The sequence below is a fragment of the Bombina bombina genome, chromosome 3 (genome assembly GCF_027579735.1).
Source record: "Bombina bombina isolate aBomBom1 chromosome 3, aBomBom1.pri, whole genome shotgun sequence".
In the NCBI taxonomy this organism is placed as follows: Eukaryota; Metazoa; Chordata; class Amphibia; order Anura; family Bombinatoridae; genus Bombina; species Bombina bombina.
This window is the reverse complement of record NC_069501.1, coordinates 243178974-243200240: the sequence shown is the minus strand read 5'-3', so window position 1 is coordinate 243200240 and position 21267 is coordinate 243178974. Positions and strand designations below refer to the sequence as shown.

The 21267-nt window shown below is 42.9% G+C and overlaps 1 protein-coding gene across 1 annotated transcript in view; it reads left to right on the top strand.

The window, feature by feature from the left end:
- RPA1 (replication protein A1) overlaps window positions 1-21267 on the top strand; it is a 303612-nt gene that overhangs the window by 210256 nt on the left and 72089 nt on the right. Inside the window, exon 8 of the mRNA XM_053705235.1 lies at window positions 611-759. Coding sequence (XP_053561210.1) covers window positions 611-759 — 149 coding nt within the window. The remainder of the gene's footprint in view (window positions 1-610; window positions 760-21267) is intronic.

Below are 21267 nucleotides of genomic sequence, written 5' to 3'. Positions count from 1 at the left end.
TGTGCCGCTCCCCCCCCCCCCCCCCCCCCCCCCCCCCCCCCCCCCCCCCCCCCCCCCCCCCCCCCCCCCCCCCCCCCCCCCCCCCCCCCCCCCCCCCCCCCCCTTCCTGCTCCCTCTCTGGCTCTGTCTTCGCGGGACCCCGTCCGGCCACGGCCCTCGCGACGCCCGGCCACGGCCCTCGCGACGCCCCCGTCGGCCACAAACAGCTGTGAGATCTGTGGAGCGCGTTGCCGCTTCTCACGCAGCAGACCTCACAGCTGTTGAGTAGCTCGCGCTCCCTATCTCTCGCTGCTTGTATGCTGTGTACCTAGCGCTCCCAATCTGTCAGCTGTCAGCTATGCCGAGGTGCGCGAGAATAGAATCTAAGGCCAAGTGTTGGTCTGTACTGCGCATGACGGCTTCAGACAAACACTTGTCTTTTATAATATAGGATATATGTGTGTGTATAATATGTATATGTATATATGTATATGTGTATATATATATGTATGTGTATATATATGTGTGTATATATATATATATATATATATATATATTCCTTACAAACAAATGCACTCACAGGTCTTTCTTAATATATATATATTTTTTAAATGTATTTTCTCTTAAACAGGCTGATAAATTTGATGGATCAAGGCAGCCAGTTGTTGCTATTAAAGGCGCCCGACTCTCAGACTTTGGTGGGCGTTCCTTATCAGTGTTATCATCAAGCACAATAATGATAAATCCTGATATCCCTGAAGCTTTTAAACTGCGAGGATGGTAGGTTTCCAGTAGAATAATTTCTTGTTCAAACAATTTAGCGTGTTTAGAAGCCATATTTAAAGGGACAGTCTACTCTAGTTTTTTTTTTTGCATAACCAACACGATTATATTAATATACTTTTTACCTCTGTGATTACCTTGTATCTAAGGCTTTGCAGAATGCCTCCTTATTTCAGTTCTTTTGACAGTCTTGCAGAGTGCCCTCTCATAAGTAACTCCACGGGAGTGAGAACAATGTTTCTCCTGTTAAGTGTAGTCAGTCCACGGGTCATCCATTACTTATGGAATATTTCTCTTCCTAACAGGAAACTGCAAGAGAATTACCCAGCAGAGCTTGCTATATAGCTCCTCCCCTCACCTGTCATACTCAGTCATTCTCTTGCAGCCTAACAGATAGGAAGCTGTGAGAGATCTGTGGTGTTTTTTAACTTAGTTTTATTTCTACAATCAAAAGTTTGTTATTTTTAAATGGCACCGGAGTGTGCTGTTTATTCTCAGGCAGCTTTAGAAGAAGAATCTGCCTGGGTTTTTTTCTATGGCCTTAGCAGACGTAACTAAGACCCACTGGCTGTTTCTCATCTGAGGAAAAGTGAGGTAACTTCAGAGAAGGGGAATAGCATGCAGGGCCCCCCTGCAACAAATAGGTATGTGCAGTAAATTATTTTCTGAGGAATGGAATTGACTGAGAAAATACTGCTGATGCCATTGTAAAGTAAGTTCAGCCTTAAATGCAGCGATAGCGACTGGTATCAGGCTGATGTGTGTGTGTGTGTGTGTGTGCACTGAATGTATTTTCTAAGGAATGGAATTGACTCTGAAAATACTGTAAATACTGAAATAATGTATGAGCCTTAACTGCAGTAAATGTGACTGGTAGCAGGCTTATTAATAATAATACATAACTTTCAAATGTATGTTTAAAACGTTTACTGGCATGTTAATCGTTTTTTGTGAGGTACTTGGTGATGAAACTTTTTGGGGCTTGATTTTTACCACATGGCCATTTTTGTTTTCTGCATAGAAACAGTTTCTGAGCTTCCCCACTGTTGTAATATGAGTGGGAGGGTCCTATTTTAGCGCTTTTTCTCCAACATAGGTGTGTCCGGTCCACGGCGTCATCCTTACTTGTGGGATATTCTCTTCCCCAACAGGAAATGGCAAAGAGCCCAGCAAAGCTGGTCACATGATCCCTCCTAGGCTCCGCCTTCCCCAGTCATTCTCTTTGCCGTTGTACAGGCAACATCTCCACGGAGATGGCTTAGAGTTTTTTTAGTGTTTAACTGTAGTTTTTATTATTCAATCAAGAGTTTATTTTAAAATAGTGCTGGTATGTACTATTTACTCTGAAACAGAAAAGAGATGAAGATTTCTGTTTGTAAGAGGAAAATGATTTTAGCAACCGTTACTTTCCACACAGGACTGTTGAGAGGAATTAACTTCAGTTGGGGGTACAGTGAGCAGACTTTTGCTGCTTGAGGTATGACACATTCTAACAAGACGATGTAATGCTGGAAGCTGTCATTTTCCCTATGGGATCCGGTAAGCCATTTTTATTACAGAAAGAAAAAAAGGGCTTCACAAGGGCTTTTTAAGACTGTAGACATTTTCTGGGCTAAATCGATTTATATATAAACATATTTTATACTCCATAGCCTTGAGGAATTATTTTAATCTTGGGAATTATGTAAAATAACCGGCAGGCACTGTATTGGACACCTTATTCTCTAGGGGCTTTCCCTAATCATAGGCAGAGTCTCATTTTCGCGCCTCTATTGCGCACTTGTTTTTGAGAAGCATGACATGCAGATGCATGTGTGAGGAGCTCTGATACATAGAAAAGACTTTCTGAAGGCGTCATTTGGTATCGTATTCCCCTTTGGGCTTGGTTGGGTCTCAGCAAAGCAGATACCAGGGACTGTAAAGGGGTTAAATATAAAAACGGCTCCGGTTCCGTTATTTTAAGGGTTAAAGCTTCCAAATTTGGTGTGCAATACTTTTAAGGCTTTAAGACACTGTGGTGAAGTTTTGGTGAATTTTGAACAATTCCTTCATACTTTTTCGCAATTGCAGTAATAAAGTGTGTTCAGTTTAAAATTTAAAGTGACAGTAACGGTTTATTTTAAAACGTTTTTTGTACTTTGTTATCAAGTTTTTGCCTGTTTAACATGTCTGAACTACCAGATAGACTGTGTTCTGAATGTGGGGAAGCCAAGGTTCCTTCTCATTTAAATATATGTGATTTAGGTGACACAAAATTTAGAGAAAATGATGCCCAAGATGATTCCTCAAGTGAGGGGAGTAAGCATGGTACTGCATCATCCCCTCCTTCGTCTACACCAGTCTTGCCCACACAGGAGGCCCCTAGTACATCTAGCGCGCCAATACTCCTTACTATGCAACAATTAACGGCTGTAATGGATAATTCTATCAAAAACATTTTAGCCAAAATGCCCACTTATCAGCGAAAGCGCGACTGCTCTGTTTTAGAAAATACTGAAGAGCATGAGGACGCTGATGATATTGGTTCTGAAGGGCCCCTACCCCAGTCTGAGGGGGCCAGGGAGGTTTTGTCTGAGGGAGAAATTTCAGATTCAGGGAAAATTTCTCAACAAGCTGAACCTGATGTGATTACATTTAAATTTAAATTGGAACATCTCCGCGCTCTGCTTAAGGAGGTGTTATCCACTCTGGATGATTGTGAGAATTTGGTCATTCCAGAGAAACTATGTAAAATGGACAAGTTCCTAGAGGTCCCGGGGCCCCCCGAAGCTTTTCCTATACCCAAGCGGGTGGCGGACATTGTAAATAAAGAATGGGAAAGGCCCGGTATACCTTTCGTCCCTCCCCCCATATTTAAAAAATTGTTTCCTATGGTCGACCCCAGAAAGGACTTATGGCAGACAGTCCCCAAGGTCGAGGGGGCGGTTTCTACTCTAAACAAACGCACCACTATACCCATAGAAGATAGTTGTGCTTTCAAAGATCCTATGGATAAAAAATTAGAAGGTTTGCTTAAAAAGATGTTTGTTCAGCAAGGTTACCTTCTACAACCAATTTCATGCATTGTTCCTGTCACTACAGCAGCGTGTTTCTGGTTCGATGAGCTAGAAAAGGCGCTCAATAATAATTCTTCTTCTTATGAGGAGATTATGGACAGAATTCATGCTCTCAAATTGGCTAATTCTTTCACCCTAGACGCCACTTTGCAATTGGCTAGGTTAGCGGCGAAAAATTCTGGTTTTGCTATTGTGGCGCGCAGAGCGCTTTGGTTAAAATCTTGGTCAGCGGATGCGTCTTCCAAGAACAAATTGCTTAACATTCCTTTCAAGGGGAAAACGCTGTTTGGCCCTGACTTGAAAGAGATTATCTCTGATATCACTGGGGGCAAGGGCCACGCCCTTCCTCAGGATAGGTCTTTCAAGGCCAAAAATAAACCTAATTTTCGTCCCTTTCGCAGAAACGGACCAGCCCCAAGTGCTACGTCCTCTAAGCATGAGGGTAATACTTGCCAAGCCAGCCTGGAGACCAATGCAAGGCTGGAACAAAGGAAAGCAGGCCAAGAAACCTGCCACTGCTACCAAGACAGCATGAGATGTTGGCCCCCGATCCGGGACCGGATCTGGTGGGGGGCAGACTCTCTCTCTTCGCTCAGGCTTGGGCAAGAGATGTTCTGGATCCTTGGGCACTAGAAATAGTCTCCCAAGGTTATCTTCTGGAATTCAAGGGGCTTCCCCCAAGGGGGAGGTTCCACAGGTCTCAATTGTCTTCAGACCACATAAAAAGACAGGCATTCTTACATTGTGTAGAAGACCTGTTAAAAATGGGAGTGATTCATCCTGTTCCTTTAGGAGAACAAGGGATGGGGTTCTACTCCAATCTGTTCGTAGTTCCCAAAAAAGAGGGAACATTCAGACCAATCTTAGATCTCAAGATCCTAAACAAGTTTCTCAAGGTTCCATCGTTCAAAATGGAAACCATTCGAACAATTCTTCCTTCCATCCAGGAAGGTCAATTCATGACCACGGTGGATTTAAAGGATGCGTATCTACATATTCCTATCCACGAGGAACATCATCGGTTCCTAAGGTTCGCATTCCTGGACAAGCATTACCAGTTTGTGGCACTTCCGTTCGGATTAGCCACTGCTCCAAGGATTTTCACAAAGGTACTAGGGTCCCTTCTAGCGGTGCTAAGACCAAGGGGCATTGCAGTAGTACCTTACTTGGACGACATTCTGATTCAAGCGTCGTCCCTTCCTCTAGCAAAGGCTCACACGGACATTGTCCTGGCCTTTCTCAGATCTCACGGGTGGAAAGTGAACGTAGAAAAAAGTTCTCTATCTCCGTCAACAAGGGTTCCCTTCTTGGGAACAATAATAGACTCCTTAGAAATGAGGATTTTTCTGACAGAGGCCAGAAAATCAAAACTTCTAAACTCTTGTCAAATACTTCATTCTGTTCCTCTTCCTTCCATAGCGCAGTGCATGGAAGTAATAGGTTTGATGGTAGCGGCAATGGACATAGTTCCTTTTGTGCGAATTCATCTAAGACCATTACAACTGTGCATGCTCAGTCAGTGGAATGGGGACTATACAGACTTGTCTCCGACGATACAAGTAGATCAGAGGACCAGAGATTCACTCCGTTGGTGGCTGTCCCTGGACAACCTGTCACAGGGGATGAGCTTCCGCAGACCAGAGTGGGTCATTGTCACGACCGACGCCAGTCTGGTGGGCTGGGGCGCGGTCTGGGGACCCCTGAAAGCTCAGGGTCTTTGGTCTCAGGAAGAATCTCTTCTCCCGATAAATATTCTGGAACTGAGTGCGATATTCAATGCTCTCAAGGCTTGGCCTCAGCTAGCAAAGGCCAAGTTCATACGGTTTCAATCAGACAACATGACGACTGTTGCGTACATCAACCATCAGGGGGGAACAAGGAGTTCCCTGGCGATGGAAGAAGTGACCAAAATCATTCAATGGGCGGAGACTCACTCCTGCCACTTGTCTGCAATCCACATCCCAGGAGTGGAAAATTGGGAAGCGGATTTTCTGAGTCGTCAGACATTTCATCCGGGGGAGTGGGAACTCCATCCGGAAATCTTTGCCCAAATTACTCAATTGTGGGGCATTCCAGAAATGGATCTGATGGCCTCTCGTCAGAACTTCAAGGTTCCTTGCTACGGGTCCAGATCCAGGGATCCCAAGGCGACTCTAGTAGATGCACTAGTAGCACCTTGGACCTTCAAACTAGCTTATGTATTCCCGCCGTTTCCTCTCATCCCCAGGCTGGTAGCCAGGATCAATCAGGAGAGGGCATCGGTGATCTTGATAGCTCCTGCGTGGCCACGCAGGACTTGGTATGCAGACCTGGTGAATATGTCATCGGCTCCACCATGGAAGCTACCTTTGAGACGAGACCTTCTTGTTCAAGGTCCGTTCGAACATCCGAATCTGGTCTCACTCCAACTGACTGCTTGGAGATTGAACCCTTGATCTTATCAAAGCGAGGGTTCTCAGATTCTGTCATTGATACTCTTGTTCAGGCCAGAAAGCCTGTAACTAGAAAAATTTACCACAAAATATGGAAAAAATATATCTGTTGGTGTGAATCTAAAGGATTCCCTTGGGACAAGGTAAAAATTCCTAAGATTCTATCCTTTCTTCAAGAAGGTTTGGAGAAAGGACTATCTGCAAGTTCCTTGAAGGGACAGATTTCTGCCTTGTCTGTGTTACTTCACAAAAAGCTGGCAGCTGTGCCAGATGTTCAAGCCTTTGTTCAGGCTCTGGTTAGAATCAAGCCTGTTTACAAACCTTTGACTCCTCCTTGGAGTCTCAATTTAGTTCTTTCAGTTCTTCAGGGGGTTCCGTTTGAACCCTTACATTCCGTTGATATTAAGTTATTATCTTGGAAAGTTTTGTTTTTGGTTGCAATTTCTTCTGCTAGAAGAGTTTCAGAATTATCTGCTCTGCAGTGTTCTCCTCCTTATCTGGTGTTCCATGCAGATAAGGTGGTTTTACGTACTAAACCTGGTTTTCTTCCGAAAGTTGTTTCTAACAAAAACATTAACCAGGAGATAGTCGTGCCTTCTTTGTGTCCGAATCCAGTTTCAAAGAAGGAACGTTTGTTGCACAATTTGGATGTTGTCCGTGCTCTAAAATTCTATTTAGATGCTACAAAGGATTTTAGACAAACATCTTCCTTGTTTGTTGTTTATTCTGGTAAAAGGAGAGGTCAAAAAGCAACTTCTACCTCTCTCTCTTTTTGGATTAAAAGCATCATCAGATTGGCTTATGAGACTGCCGGACGGCAGCCTCCTGAAAGAATCACAGCTCATTCCACTAGGGCTGTGGCTTCCACATGGGCCTTCAAGAACGAGGCTTCTGTTGATCAGATATGTAAGGCAGCGACTTGGTCTTCACTGCACACTTTTACTAAATTTTACAAGTTTGATACTTTTGCTTCTTCTGAGGCTATTTTTGGGAGAAAGGTTTTGCAAGCCGTGGTGCCTTCCATCTAGGTGACCTGATTTGCTCCCTCCCTTATCCGTGTCCTAAAGCTTTGGTATTGGTTCCCACAAGTAAGGATGACGCCGTGGACCGGACACACCTATGTTGGAGAAAACAGAATTTATGTTTACCTGATAAATTACTTTCTCCAACGGTGTGTCCGGTCCACGGCCCGCCCTGGTTTTTTTAATCAGGTCTGATAATTTATTTTCTTTAACTACAGTCACCACGGTATCATATGGTTTCTCCTATGCAAATATTCCTCCTTTACGTCGGTCGAATGACTGGGGAAGGCGGAGCCTAGGAGGGATCATGTGACCAGCTTTGCTGGGCTCTTTGCCATTTCCTGTTGGGTAAGAGAATATCCCACAAGTAAGGATGACGCCGTGGACCGGACACACCGTTGGAGAAAGTAATTTATCAGGTAAACATAAATTCTGTTTTTGCGCAGTAAAAATTCAGTCACAATCTGTCTACTTCATCCTCCATGATCCAGATCGTCTCTAGAGAGCTCAGGGGTCTTCAAAATCCATTTTGAGGGAGGTAATCAGTCACAGTAGTCCTGTGACAGTGTATTTGACTGTGAGAAAAACGTTAATTATATAATTGTTATCCGTTTTTGGGTACTAAGGGGTTAATCATCCATTTGCTGGTGGGTGCAATCCATGTCTGACTTAGATGAATCTCTTTGTTCACTATGTTTAAAGGCCAATGTGGAGCCCAATAGAAATTTGTGTACCAATTGCATTGATGGAATAAAAGTCAATCTTTACATGTAAAGAAATTATCACCAGACGACGAGGGGGAAGTTATGCCGACTAACTCTCCTCACGTGTCAGTACCTGCGCCTCCCGCTCGGGAGGTGCGTGATATTGTGGCGCCAAGTACATCAGGGAGGCCCTTACAAATCACTTTGCAAGACATAGCTACTGTTATGACAGAAGTATTATCTAAGTTGCCAGATTTAAGAGGCAAGCGCGATAGCTCTGGGTTAAGGATAGAGCGCGCGGATGAGATGAGAGCCATGTCAGATACTGCGTCACAGTTTGCAGAACGTGAGGACGGAGAGCTTCATTCTGTGGGTGACGGATCTGATCCAGGGAGACTGGATTCAGAAATTTCCAATTTTAAATTTAAGCTAGAGAACCTCCGCACATTGCTAGGGGAGGTATTAGCGGCTCTGAATGATTGTAACACGGTTGCAATTCCAGAGAAATTATGTAGGTTGGATAAATACTATGCGGTTCTGGTGTGTACTGACGTATTTCCTATACCAAAAAGGCTTACAGAGATTATTAGCAAGGAGTGGGATAGACCTGGTGTGCCTTTTACCCCTCCTCCCATATTTAGGAAAATGTTTCCTATTGACGCCACCACACGAGACTTATGGCAGACGGTCCCTAAGGTGGAGGGAGCAGTTTCTACTTTAGCTAAGCGTACCACTATCCCGGTGGAGGATAGTTGTGCCTTTTCAGATCCAATGGATAAAAAATTAGAGGGTTACCTTAAGAAAATGTTTGTTCAACAAGGTTTTATTTTACAGCCCCTTGCATGCATTGCGCCTGTCACTGCTGCGGCAGCATTCTGGTTTGAGTCTCTGGAAGAGGCCATTCGCTCAGCTCCATTGGATGAAATAATGAACAAGCTTAAAACACTTAAGCTAGCTAACGCATTTGTTTCTGATGCCGTTGTGCATTAACCAAACTTACGGCTAAGAACTCTGGATTCGCCATCCAAGCGCGCAGAGCGCTATGGCTTAAATCCTGGTCAGCTGACGTGACTTCTAAATCTAAATTGCTTAATATTCCTTTCAAAGGGCAGACCTTATTCGGGCCCGGCTTGAAAGAAATTATTGCTGACATTACGGGAGGTAAGGGCCATGCTCTACCTCAGGACAGTTCCAAATCAAAGGCCAAACAGTCTAATTTTCGTGCCTTTCGTAACTTCAAGGCAGGAGCAGCATCAACTTCCTCCGCTCCAAAGCAGAAAGGAGCTGTTGCTCGTTACAGGCAGGGCTGGAAAGTTAACCAGTCCTGAACAGGGGCAAGCAGGCCAAGAAACCTGCTGCTGCCCCCAAAACAGCATGAAGAGAGGGCCCCCTATCCGGAAACGGATCTAGTGGGGGGCAGACTTTCTCTCTTCGCCCAGGCTTGGGCAAGAGATGTCCAGGATCCCTGGGCGTTGGAGATCATATCCCAGGGATATCTCCTGGACTTCAAGACTTCTCCTCCACGGGGGAGATTTCATCTTTCAAGGTTATCAGCAAACCAAACAAAGATAGAGGCGTTTCTACGCTGTGTACAAGACCTCTTACTAATGGGGGTAGTCCACCCAGTTCCTCGGACGGAACACGGGCAGGGATTCTATTCAAATCTATTTGTGGTTCCCAAAAAAGAGGGAACCTTCAGACCAATCTTGGACTTAAAAATCCTAAACAAATTTCTAAGAGTTCCATCATTCAAAATGGAGACTATTCGAACCATCCTTCCCATGATCCAAGAGGGTCAGTACATGACCACGGTGGACCTAAAGGATGCCTACCTTCACATACCGATTCACAAGGACCATTACCGGTATTTGAGATTTGCCTTCCTAGACAGGTATTAACAGTTTGTAGCTCTTCCCTTCGGATTAGCTACGGCTCCAAGAATCTTTACAAAAATTCTAGGATCACTTCTGGCGGTACTAAGACCGCGAGGCATAGCGGTGACTCCGTACCTAGACGACATTCTGATACAAGCGTAAAGTTTTCAAACTGCCAAGTCTCATACAGAGATAGTTCTGGCATTTCTGAGGTCGCATGGGTGGAAGGTGAACGTGGAAAAGAGTTCTCTATTACCACTTACAAGAGTTCCCTTTCTAGGGACTCTTATAGATTCTGTAGAGATGAAAATTTACCTGACAGAGGCCAGGTTATTAAAACTTCTAAATGCTTGCCGTGTCCTTCACTCCATTCCACACCCGTCAGTAGCTCAGTGCATGGAAGTAATCGGCTTAATGGTAGCGGCAATGGACATAGTACCATTTGCGCGCCTGCATCTCAGACCGCTGCAATTGTGCATGCTAAGTCAGTGGAACGGGGATTACTCAGATTTGTCCCCCCCACTAAATCTGGATCAAGAGACCAGAGATTCTCTTCTATGGTGGCTCTCTCGGCCACATCTGTCCAAGGGGATGACCTTTCGCAGGCCAGATTGGACGATTGTAACAGACGCCAGCCTTCTAGGCTGGGGAGCAGTCTGGAATTCCCTGAAAGCTCAGGGATTATGGACTCAGGAGGAGAAACTCCTCCCAATAAATATTCTGGAGTTAAGAGCAATCTTCAATGCTCTCCTAGCTTGGCCTCAGTTAGCAACTCTGAGGTTCATCAGATTTCAGTCGGACAACATCACGACTGTGGCTTACATCAACCATCAAGGGGGAACCAGAAGTTCCCTAGCGATGTTGGAAGTCTCAAAGATAATTCGCTGGGCAGAGTCTCACTCTTGCCACCTGTCAGCGATCTACATCCCAGGCGTGGAGAACTGGGAGGCGGATTTTCTAAGTCGCCAGACTTTTCATCCGGGAGAGTGGGAACTTCATCCGGAGGTCTTTGCTCAACTGGTTCGTCGTTGGGGCAAACCAGATCTGGATCTCATGGCGTCTCGTCAGAACGCCAAGCTTCCTTGTTACGGATCCAGGTCCAGGGACCCGGGAGCGGTGCTGATAGATGCTCTGACAGCCCCTTGGGTCTTCAACATGGCTTATGTGTTTCCACCATTCCCAATGCTTCCTCGTTTGATTGCCAAGATCAAACAGGAGAGAGCTTCGGTGATTCTGATAGCGCCTGCGTGGCCACGCAGGACCTGGTATGCAGACCTAGTGGACATGTCGTCCTGTCCACCGTGGTCTCTGCCTCTGAGACAGGACCTTCTAATTCAGGGTCCTTTCAAACATCCACATTTAATTTCTCTGAGGCTGACTGCATGGAGATTGAACGCTTGATTCTATCAAAGCGTGGTTTCTCAGAGTCGGTTATTGATACCTTAATACAGGCTAGGAAGCCTGTTACCAGACAAATTTACCATAAAATATGGCGTAAATATTTACATTGGTGCGAATCCAAGAGTTACTCATGGAGTAAGGTTAGGATTCCTAGAATATTTTCCTTTCTACAAGAGGGTTTAGAAAAGGGCTTATCTACTAGTTCGTTAAAGGGACAGATTTCTGCTCTGTCTATTCTTCTACACAAACGTCTGGCTGAAGTTCCAGACGTTCAGGCTTTCTGTCAGGCTTTAACTAGGATTAAGCCTGTGTTTAAGTCTGTTGCTCCGCCGTGGAGCTTAAACTTAGTTCTTAATGTTCTTCAAGGCGTTCCATTTGAACCCCTTCATTCCATTGATATCAAGTTGTTATCTTGGAAAGTTCTGTTTTTGATGGCTATTTCCTCGGCTCGGAGAGTCTCTGAGTTATCTGCCTTACATTGTGATTCTCCTTATCTGATTTTCCATTCAGACAAGGTAGTTCTGCGTACTAAACCTGGGTTCTTACCTAAGGTAGTTACTAACAAGAATATCAATCAAGAGATTGTTGTTCCATCTCTGTGTCCTAATCCTTCTTCAAAGAAGGAACGACTTTTGCATGCAGGCATCCAAGGATTTTCGTCAAACTTCTTCCCTGTTTGTCGTTTATTCTGGACAGAGGAGAGGTCAAAAGGCTTCGACTACCTCTCTCTCTTTTTGGCTTCGTAGCATAATACGATTAGCCTATGAGACTGCTGGACAGCAGCCTCCTGAAAGGATTACAGCTCATTCTACTAGAGCTGTGGCTTCCACCTGGGCCTTTAAAAATGAGGCCTCTGTTGAACAGATTTGCAAGGCTGCGACTTGGTCTTCGCTTCACACTTTTTCAAAATTTTACAAATTTGACACTTTTGCTTCCTCGGAGGCTGTGTTTGGGAGAAAGGTACTTCAGGCAGTGGTTCCTTCTGTTTAATGTTCCTGCCTTGTCCCTCCCTTCATCCGTGTACTTTAGCTTTGGTATTGGTATTCCATAAGTAATGGATGACCCGTGGACTGACTACACTTAACAGGAGAAAACATAATTTATGCTTACCTGATAAATTCCTTTCTCCTGTAGTGTAGTCAGTCCACGGCCCGCCCTGTTTTTACGGCAGGTCTAAATTTTAATTAAACTCCAGTCACCACTGTACCCTATGGTTCCTCCTTTCTCGTATGCTTGGTCGAATGACTGAGTATGACAGGTGAGGGGAGGAGCTATATAGCAAGCTCTGCTGGGTAATTCTCTTGCAGTTTCCTGTTAGGAAGAGAAATATTCCATAAGTAATGGATGACCCGTGGACTGACTACACTACAGGAGAAAGGAACTTATCAGGTAAGCATAAATTATGTTTCTTTCATGTAATTAACAAGAGTCCATGAGCTAGTGACGTATGGGATATACATTCCTACCAGGAGGGGCAAAGTTTCCCAAACCTTAAAATGCCTATAAATACACCCCTCACCACACCCACAAATCAGTTTTACAAACTTTGCCTCCAAGGGAGGTGGTGAAGTAAGTTTGTGCTAGATTCTACGTTGATATGCGCTCCGCAGCAAGTTGGAGCCCGGTTTTCCTCTCAGCGTGCAGTGAATGTCAGAGGGATGTGAGGAGAGTATTGCCTATTGAATGCAGTGATCTCCTTCTACGGGGTCTATTTCATAAGGTTCTCTGTTATCGGTCGTAGAGATTCATCTCTTACCTCCCTTTTCAGATCGACGATATACTCTTATATTTACCATTTCCTCTACTGATTCTCGTTTCAGTACTGGTTTGGCTTTCTACAAACATGTAGATGAGTGTCCTGGGGTAAGTAAGTCTTATTTTCTGTGACACTCTAAGCTATGGTTGGGCACTTTATTTATAAAGTTCTAAATATATGTATTCAAACATTTATTTGCCTTGACTCAGAATGTTCAACTTTCCTTATTTCCAGACAGTCAGTTTCATATTTGGGATTATGCTTTAATTATCATATTTTTCTTACCTCAAAAATTTGACTTTTTCCCTGTGGGCTGTTAGGCTCGCGGGGGCTGAAAATGCTTCATTTTATTGCGTCATTCTTGGCGCGGATTTTTTTGGCGCAAAAATTAATTTCCGTTTCCGGCGTCATACGTGTCGCCGGAAGTTGCGTCATTTTTTTGACGTTATTTTGCGCCAAAAATGTCGGCGTTCCGGATGTGGCGTCATTTTTGGCGCCAAAAGCATTTAGGCGCCAAATAATGTGGGCGTCTTATTTGGCGCCAAAAAATATGGGCGTCGCTTTTGTCTCCACATTATTTCAGACTCATTTTTCATTTGCTTCTGGTTGCTAGAAGCTTGATGTTTGGCATTTTTTTCCCATTCCTGAAACTGTCTTATAAGGAATTTGATCTATTTTGCTTTATATGTTGTTTTTTCTCTTACATATTGCAAGATGTCTCACGTTGCATCTGAGCCAGAAGATACTACAGGAAAACCTCTGCCTGCTGGATCTACCAAAGCTAAGTGTATCTGCTGTAAACTTTTGGTAGCTATTCCTCCAGCTGTTGTTTGTATTAAATGTCATGACAAACTTGTTAAATCAGATAATATTTCCTTTAGTGATGTACCATTGCCTGTTGCAGTTCCCTCAACATCTAAGGTGCAGAATGTTCCTGATAACATAAGAGATTTTGTTTCTGAATCCATAAAGAAGGCTTTGTCTGTTATTTCTCCTTCTAGTAAACGTAAAAAGTCTTTTAAATCTTCTCTCTCTACAGATGAATTTTTAAATGAACACCATCATTCTGATTCTTTGGACTCTTCTGGTTCAGAGGATTCTGTCTCAGAGATTGATGCTGATAAATCTTCATATTTATTTAAGATGGAATTTATTCGCTCTTTACTTAAAGAAGTACTAATTGCTTTAGAAATAGAGGATTCTAGTCCTATTGATACTAATTCTATACGTTTGGATAAGGTTTTTAAAGCTCCTGCGGTTATTCCAGAAGTCTTTCCTGTTCCTAATGCTATTTCTGCAGTAATTGCTAAGGAATGGGATAGATTGGGTAATTCATTTACTCCTTCTAAACGTTTTAAGCAATTATATCCTGTTCCGCCTGACAGATTAGAATTTTGGGACAAAATCCCTAAAGTTGATGGGGCTATTTCTACCCTTGCTAAACGTACTACCATTCCTACATCAGATGGTACCTCGTTTAAGGATCCTTTAGATAGAAAAATTGAATCTTTTCTAAGAAAAGCTTATCTATGTTCAGGTAATCTTCTTAGACCTGCTATATCATTGGCTGATGTTGCTGCAGCTTCAACTTTTTGGTTGGAAACTCTAGCGCAACAAGTAACAAATCGTGATTCTCATGATATTATTATTCTTCTCCAGCATGCTAATAATTTCATCTGTGATGCCATTTTTGATATTATTAGAGTTGATGTTAGATTTATGTCTCTGGCTATCTTAGCCAGAAGAGCTTTATGGCTTAAGACTTGGAATGCTGATATGGCTTCTAAATCAACTCTACTTTCCATTTCTTTCCAGGGAAACAAATTATTTGGTTCTCAGTTGGATTCTATTATTTCAACTGTTACTGGTGGGAAAGGAACTTTTTTACCACAGGATAAAAAGTCTAAAGGTAAAAACAGGGCTAACAATCGTTTTCGTTCCTTTCGTTTCAACAAAGAACAAAAGCCTGATCCTTCGTCCTCAGGAGCAGTTTCAGTTTGGAAACCATCTCCAGTCTGGAATAAATCCAAGCCTGCTAGAAAGGCAAAGCCTGCTTCTAAGTTCACATGAAGGTACGGCCCTCATTCCAGTTCAGCTGGTAGGGGGCAGGTTACGTTTTTTCAAAGAAATTTGGATCAGTTCTGTTCACAATCTTTGGATTCAGAACATTGTTTCAGAAGGGTACAGAATTGGTTTCAAGATGAGACCTCCTGCAAAGAGATTTTTTCTTTCCCATGTCCCAGTAAATCCAGTGAAAGCTCAAGCATTTCTGAATTGTGTTTCAGATCTAGAGTTGGCTGGAGTAATTATGCCAGTTCCAGTTCCGGAACAGGGGATGGGGTTTTATTCAAATCTCTTCATTGTACCAAAGAAGGAGAATTCCTTCAGACCAGTTCTGGATCTAAAATTATTGAATCGTTATGTAAGGATACCAACGTTCAAGATGGTAACTGTAAGGACTATATTGCCTTTTGTTCAGCAAGGGAATTATATGTCCACAATAGATTTACAGGATGCATATCTGCATATTCCGATTCATCCAGATCATTATCAGTTCCTGAGATTCTCTTTTCTAGACAAGCATTACCAATTTGTGGCTCTACCGTTTGGCCTTGCTACAGCTCCAAGAATTTTCACAAAGATTCTCGGTGCCCTTCTGTCTGTAATCAGAGAACAGGGTATTGTGGTATTTCCTTATTTGGACGATATCTTGGTACTTGCTCCGTCTTTACATTTAGCAGAGTCTCATACGAATCGACTTGTGTTGTTTCTTCAAGATCATGGTTGGAGGATCAATTTACCAAAAAGTTCTTTGATTCCTCAAACAAGGGTAACCTTTCTGGGTTTCCAGATAGATTCAGTGTCCATGACTTTGTCTTTAACAGACAAGAGACGTCTAAAATTGATTACAGCCTGTCGAAACCTTCAGTCTCAATCATTCCCTTCGGTAGCCTTATGCATGGAAATTCTAGGTCTTATGACTGCTGCATCGGACGCGATCCCCTTTGCTCGTTTTCACATGCGACCTCTTCAGCTCTGTATGCTGAACCAATGGTGCAGGGATTACACGAAGATATATCAATTAATATCTTTAAAACCGATTGTTCGGCACTCTCTAACGTGGTGGACAGATCACCATCGTTTAATTCAGGGGGCTTCTTTTGTTCTTCCGACCTGGACTATAATTTCAACAGATGCAAGTCTCACAGGTTGGGGAGCTGTGTGGGGATCTCTGACGGCACAAGGAGTTTGGGAATCTCAGGAGGTGAGATTACCGATCAATATCTTGGAACTCCGTGCAGTTTTCAGAGCTCTTCAGTTTTGGCCTCTTCTGAAGAGAGAATCGTTCATTTGTTTTCAGACAGACAATGTCACAACTGTGGCATACATCAATCATCAAGGAGGGACTCACAGTCCTCTGGCTATGAAAGAAGTATCTCGAATTTTGGTTTGGGCGGAATCCAGCTCCTGTCTAATCTCTGCGGTTCATATCCCAGGTGTAGACAATTGGGAAGCGGATTATCTCAGTCGCCAAACGTTGCATCCGGGCGAATGGTCTCTTCACCCAGAGGTATTTCTTCAGATTGTTCAAATGTGGGGGCTCCCAGAGATAGATCTGATGGCCTCTCATCTAAACAAGAAACTTCCCAGGTATCTGTCCAGATCCCGGGATCCTCAGGCGGAGGCAGTGGATGCATTATCACTTCCTTGGAAGTATCATCCTGCCTATATCTTTCCGCCTCTAGTTCTTCTTCCAAGAGTAATCTCCAAGATTCTGAGGGAATGCTCGTTTGTTCTGCTAATAGCTCCGGCATGGCCTCACAGGTTTTGGTATGCGGATCTTGTCCGGATGGCATCTTGCCAGCCATGGACTCTTCCGTTAAGACCAGACCTTCTGTCACAAGGTCCTTTTTTCCATCCGGATCTGAAATCCTTAAATTTAAAGGTATGGAGATTGAACGCTTGATTCTTGGTCATAGAGGTTTCTCTGACTCCGTGATTAATACTATGTTACAGGCTCGTAAATCTGTATCTAGAGAGATATATTATAGAGTCTGGAAGACTTATATTTCATGGTGTCTTTCTCATCATTTTTCTTGGCATTCTTTTAGAATACCGAGAATTTTACAATTTCTTCAGGATGGTTTGGATAAGGGTTTGTCCGCAAGTTCTTTGAAAGGACAAATCTCTGCTCTTTCTGTTCTTTTTCACAGAAAGATTGCTATTCTTCCTGATATTCATTGTTTTGTACAAGCTTTGGTTCGTATAAAACCTGTCATTAAGTCAATTTCTCCTCCATGGAGTTTGAATTTGGTTTTGGGAGCTCTTCAAGCTCCTCCGTTTGAACCTATGCATTCATTGGACATTAAATTACTTTCTTGGAAAGTTTTGTTCCTTTTGGCCATCTCTTCTGCTAGAAGAGTTTCTGAATTATCTGCTCTTTTGTGTGAGTCTCCTTTTCTGATTTTTCATCAGGATAAGGCGGTGTTGCGAACTTCTTTTGAATTTTTACCTAAAGTTGTGAATTCCAACAACATTAGTAGAGAAATTGTGGTTCCTTCATTATGTCCTAATCCTAAGAATTCTAAGGAGAAATCATTGCATTCTTTGGATGTTGTTAGAGCTTTGAAATATTATGTTGAAGCTACGAAATCTTTCCGTAAGACTTCTAGTCTATTTGTTATCTTTTCCGGTTCTAGGAAAGGCCAGAAAGCTTCTGCCATTTCTTTGGCATCTTGGTTGAAATCTTTAATTCATCTTGCCTATGTTGAGTCGGGTAAAATTCCGCCTCAAAGAATTACAGCTCATTCTACTAGGTCAGTTTCTACTTCCTGGGCGTTTAGGAATGAAGCTTCGGTTGACCAGATCTGCAAAGCAGCAACTTGGTCCTCTTTGCATACTTTTACTAAATTCTACCATTTTGATGTATTTTCTTCTTCTGAAGCAGTTTTTGGTAGAAAAGTTCTTCAGGCAGCGGTTTCAGTTTGAATCTTCTGCTTATGTTTTTTGTTAAACTTTTATTTGGGTGTGGATTATTTTCAGCAGGAATTGGCTGTCTTTATTTTATCCCTCCCTCTCTAGTGACTCTTGTGTGGAAAGATCCACATCTTGGGTAGTCATTATCCCATACGTCACTAGCTCATGGACTCTTGTTAATTACATGAAAGAAAACATAATTTATGTAAGAACTTACCTGATAAATTCATTTCTTTCATATTAACAAGAGTCCATGAGGCCCACCCTTTTTTGTGGTGGTTATGATTTTTTTGTATAAAGCACAATTATTCCAATTCCTTATTTTATATGCTTCGCACTTTTTTTCTTATCACCCCACTTCTTGGCTATTCGTTAAACTGATTTGTGGGTGTGGTGAGGGGTGTATTTATAGGCATTTTAAGGTTTGGGAAACTTTGCCCCTCCTGGTAGGAATGTATATCCCATACGTCACTAGCTCATGGACTCTTGTTAATATGAAAGAAATGAATTTATCAGGTAAGTTCTTACATAAATTATGTTTTTTCTGTGGCACACATGAACTAATGCCCTCTAGCTGTTGAAACATTGTCAAATGCATTCAGATAAGAGGCGGCCTTCAAGGGATTAGAAATTAGCGTAGGAGCCTGCCTAGGTTTAGTTTTCAACTAAGAATTACCAAGAGGACAAAGCAAATTTGATGATTAATTAAATTGGAAAGTTGTTTAATATTACATGCCCTATCTGAATCATGAAAGTTAAATTTTCACTAGACTGTCCCTTTAATTTTATGTGCTTGTTTACATTCAATACCAGATACATTTATTTCTTTCTAATGACACAATGAGTCCACGGATCATCTAATTACTATTGGGAATATCACTCCTGCCCAGCAGGAGGCGGCAAAGAGCACCACAGTAAAGCTGTTAAATATTAACTCCCTTCCCTCCAACCCCAGCAATTCTCTTTGCCTACGTTAGAGCAAGGAGGTGGTAAAGTTAGGTGTTAGTGGTGGCTTTAGAGCAATGGGGACTTGTGGGACATAATTCTCACTGCGCCTCCCATGTAATTTTTGCTGCCCTAACTCTGAAAGCCTGAGTAAGATTACTCAGTCTTTTATCTCTTTTTTTTTTTTTCCCCCACAGGTCCATGTGAGGGAGAGGACCTCTCAAACCTAGTGAGCTGCCTTGCTGTCTGGCAGAGTTATGAGGTAAGTGCTGACTTTTTTTTTTTTTTTTTTTTCTGGGTCTGGGAAAATAAAAGAACTCAGAAAAAAGTTTGGGCACTTTATTCACATGGCACATATAAATTCTCCTATTGAGGGAGGGGTCTTATGCAGACAGCGTTTTTATGCAGGCACTGGGGCTGAGGAGGTATATTAGACTCAGTTTTTTCTGTGGTTTCACTGCTCCCGGCGGCTTAACTTAAGAATAAGATGCCGAACGGAGGATTCCTTTTTTTTGAGACACCCATGATGGGCGGAGCTATGTGAGGCGACATTTTTGGTTGTGCAACACTTTTTCTTCACTTCCTGTGACCAGACGGAATGAGAGAACTATGTTTGACTAAAGGCATGCGTTTCTAGGACCGGACAGCGGTTCATTGTTAACTACAGCCGAGTTCCGGATCTTTTGCTGAGGGGATTTGTAGCCGGTGTCAGTGAATTAAGGCTCTTAAGCTAGCTAATTCTTTTATTACTGATGCCGCTTTTCAAATTGCTAAATTAGCGGCACAAAATGCAGGATTTGCTATTTTAGCACATAGAACATTGTGGCTCAAATCTTGGTCTGCTGATGTGTCATCAAAACGTAAGCTTTTAGCTATTCCCTTTAAAGGTAAGACCCTTTTTGGGCCAGAATTGAAGGAGATCATTTCTGATATTACAGGAGGTAAGGGCCATGCCCTACCATAGGATAGGTCGGTTAAAATGAGGGGTAAACAGAATAATTTTCGTTCCTTTCGGAACTTTAAAGGAGGACCCCCCGCTTCTTCTTCTTCCACAAAGCAGGAAGGGAATTTTCCCAATCTAAGTCAGACTGAAGACCCAATCAGAACTGGAATAAGGGTGTCAGGGATTTCAACATTACAAGTCTGTCCCTTTAAATCTCACTCCTCTTACCCTATTTAAGGCTCCTCCTCTCTATGCTCCCTGCTTGGTAATTTGGATTTAGTTGTTCCTGTGACTCCTGCCTAAGAAACCTAGCCCTATTCCTCTGTTTAAGGGGAATTTCCTACCTGAGCTTCTTATACTCAGCTGAGTCCTGCTGTCCTCAGCTCCTCTGTGCCGGTTCACATCATACAGCGTCAGCCATACCGGAACCAAAGATACAGCTCAAGTTTCCTCCTTCTGCTACTCTGGGTGTGTGTGTGACGTCACACCCGGCATCTCAGCGTTCTCTCAGCGCGTGTACCGCGCTCCCTCTCTCCTATGTGGGTTACTGTCTACTAGCAGCTGCTGACACGCTGTCCCCACAATACTACAAGGGTTTGGTCTGTATATTTTACTTACCTCTGTCGGATAACTGCATGACACCTTTGCCTGCATTCTAACTACCGCTACTTTAAATGGCTGTTTGCTTTCTTCATCTGTATAATTACTTTGTCTGCCATACTCATCAACTACTGTTGCTGGATACTTCTTAAAAATATTACTTCTGCTATCTGAAATACCGCTTCACCAAGTGACTGTTATTTACAAAGGTTTGCCATATCATCTAATATCTGCATATCCCAGTATCAATCTGTATTTAACACCTCAGCTGCTCACCAGTTCTATAATATTTATACCAACAAGATCTTTTGGACAAGGCTTTAACTGCCTCAACTAACACATATTGGGGTTATGTTTCAGCACAACAACATTGTCTTTATACACACTCATTTCTAACCTCTTTCATTTTGTGTCCCATTTAAGCTTCATTTGGGGTTACACTCTCTGCCTTACAAGCTACATTACTGGCAGCTTGTGTGTTTGAGTGTGTGTGACTTCTGTTTATATATTGTATGTGCCTACTGTGTCTGTGTGACACTTCTGATGTAGTTATTTATTTCTACCTTGGAGGAATATCTATCTTATTTATTACTAGATACCTTTCTAACATATTTATCTGTTGATATCTTTCTATCATAACTACTCTGGTTGCGTGACAGCTCCGTTATCACTCTGTACCCTACAGTAGTGACCCTCAGTTCAATGAGCATAACTGGATTCCTATAAGTTAAATCTGTGTGAATCCAAGGTTTGGTGTGAGGCTGAGTGGTCCTACAATAGTGGATACTAGGTACC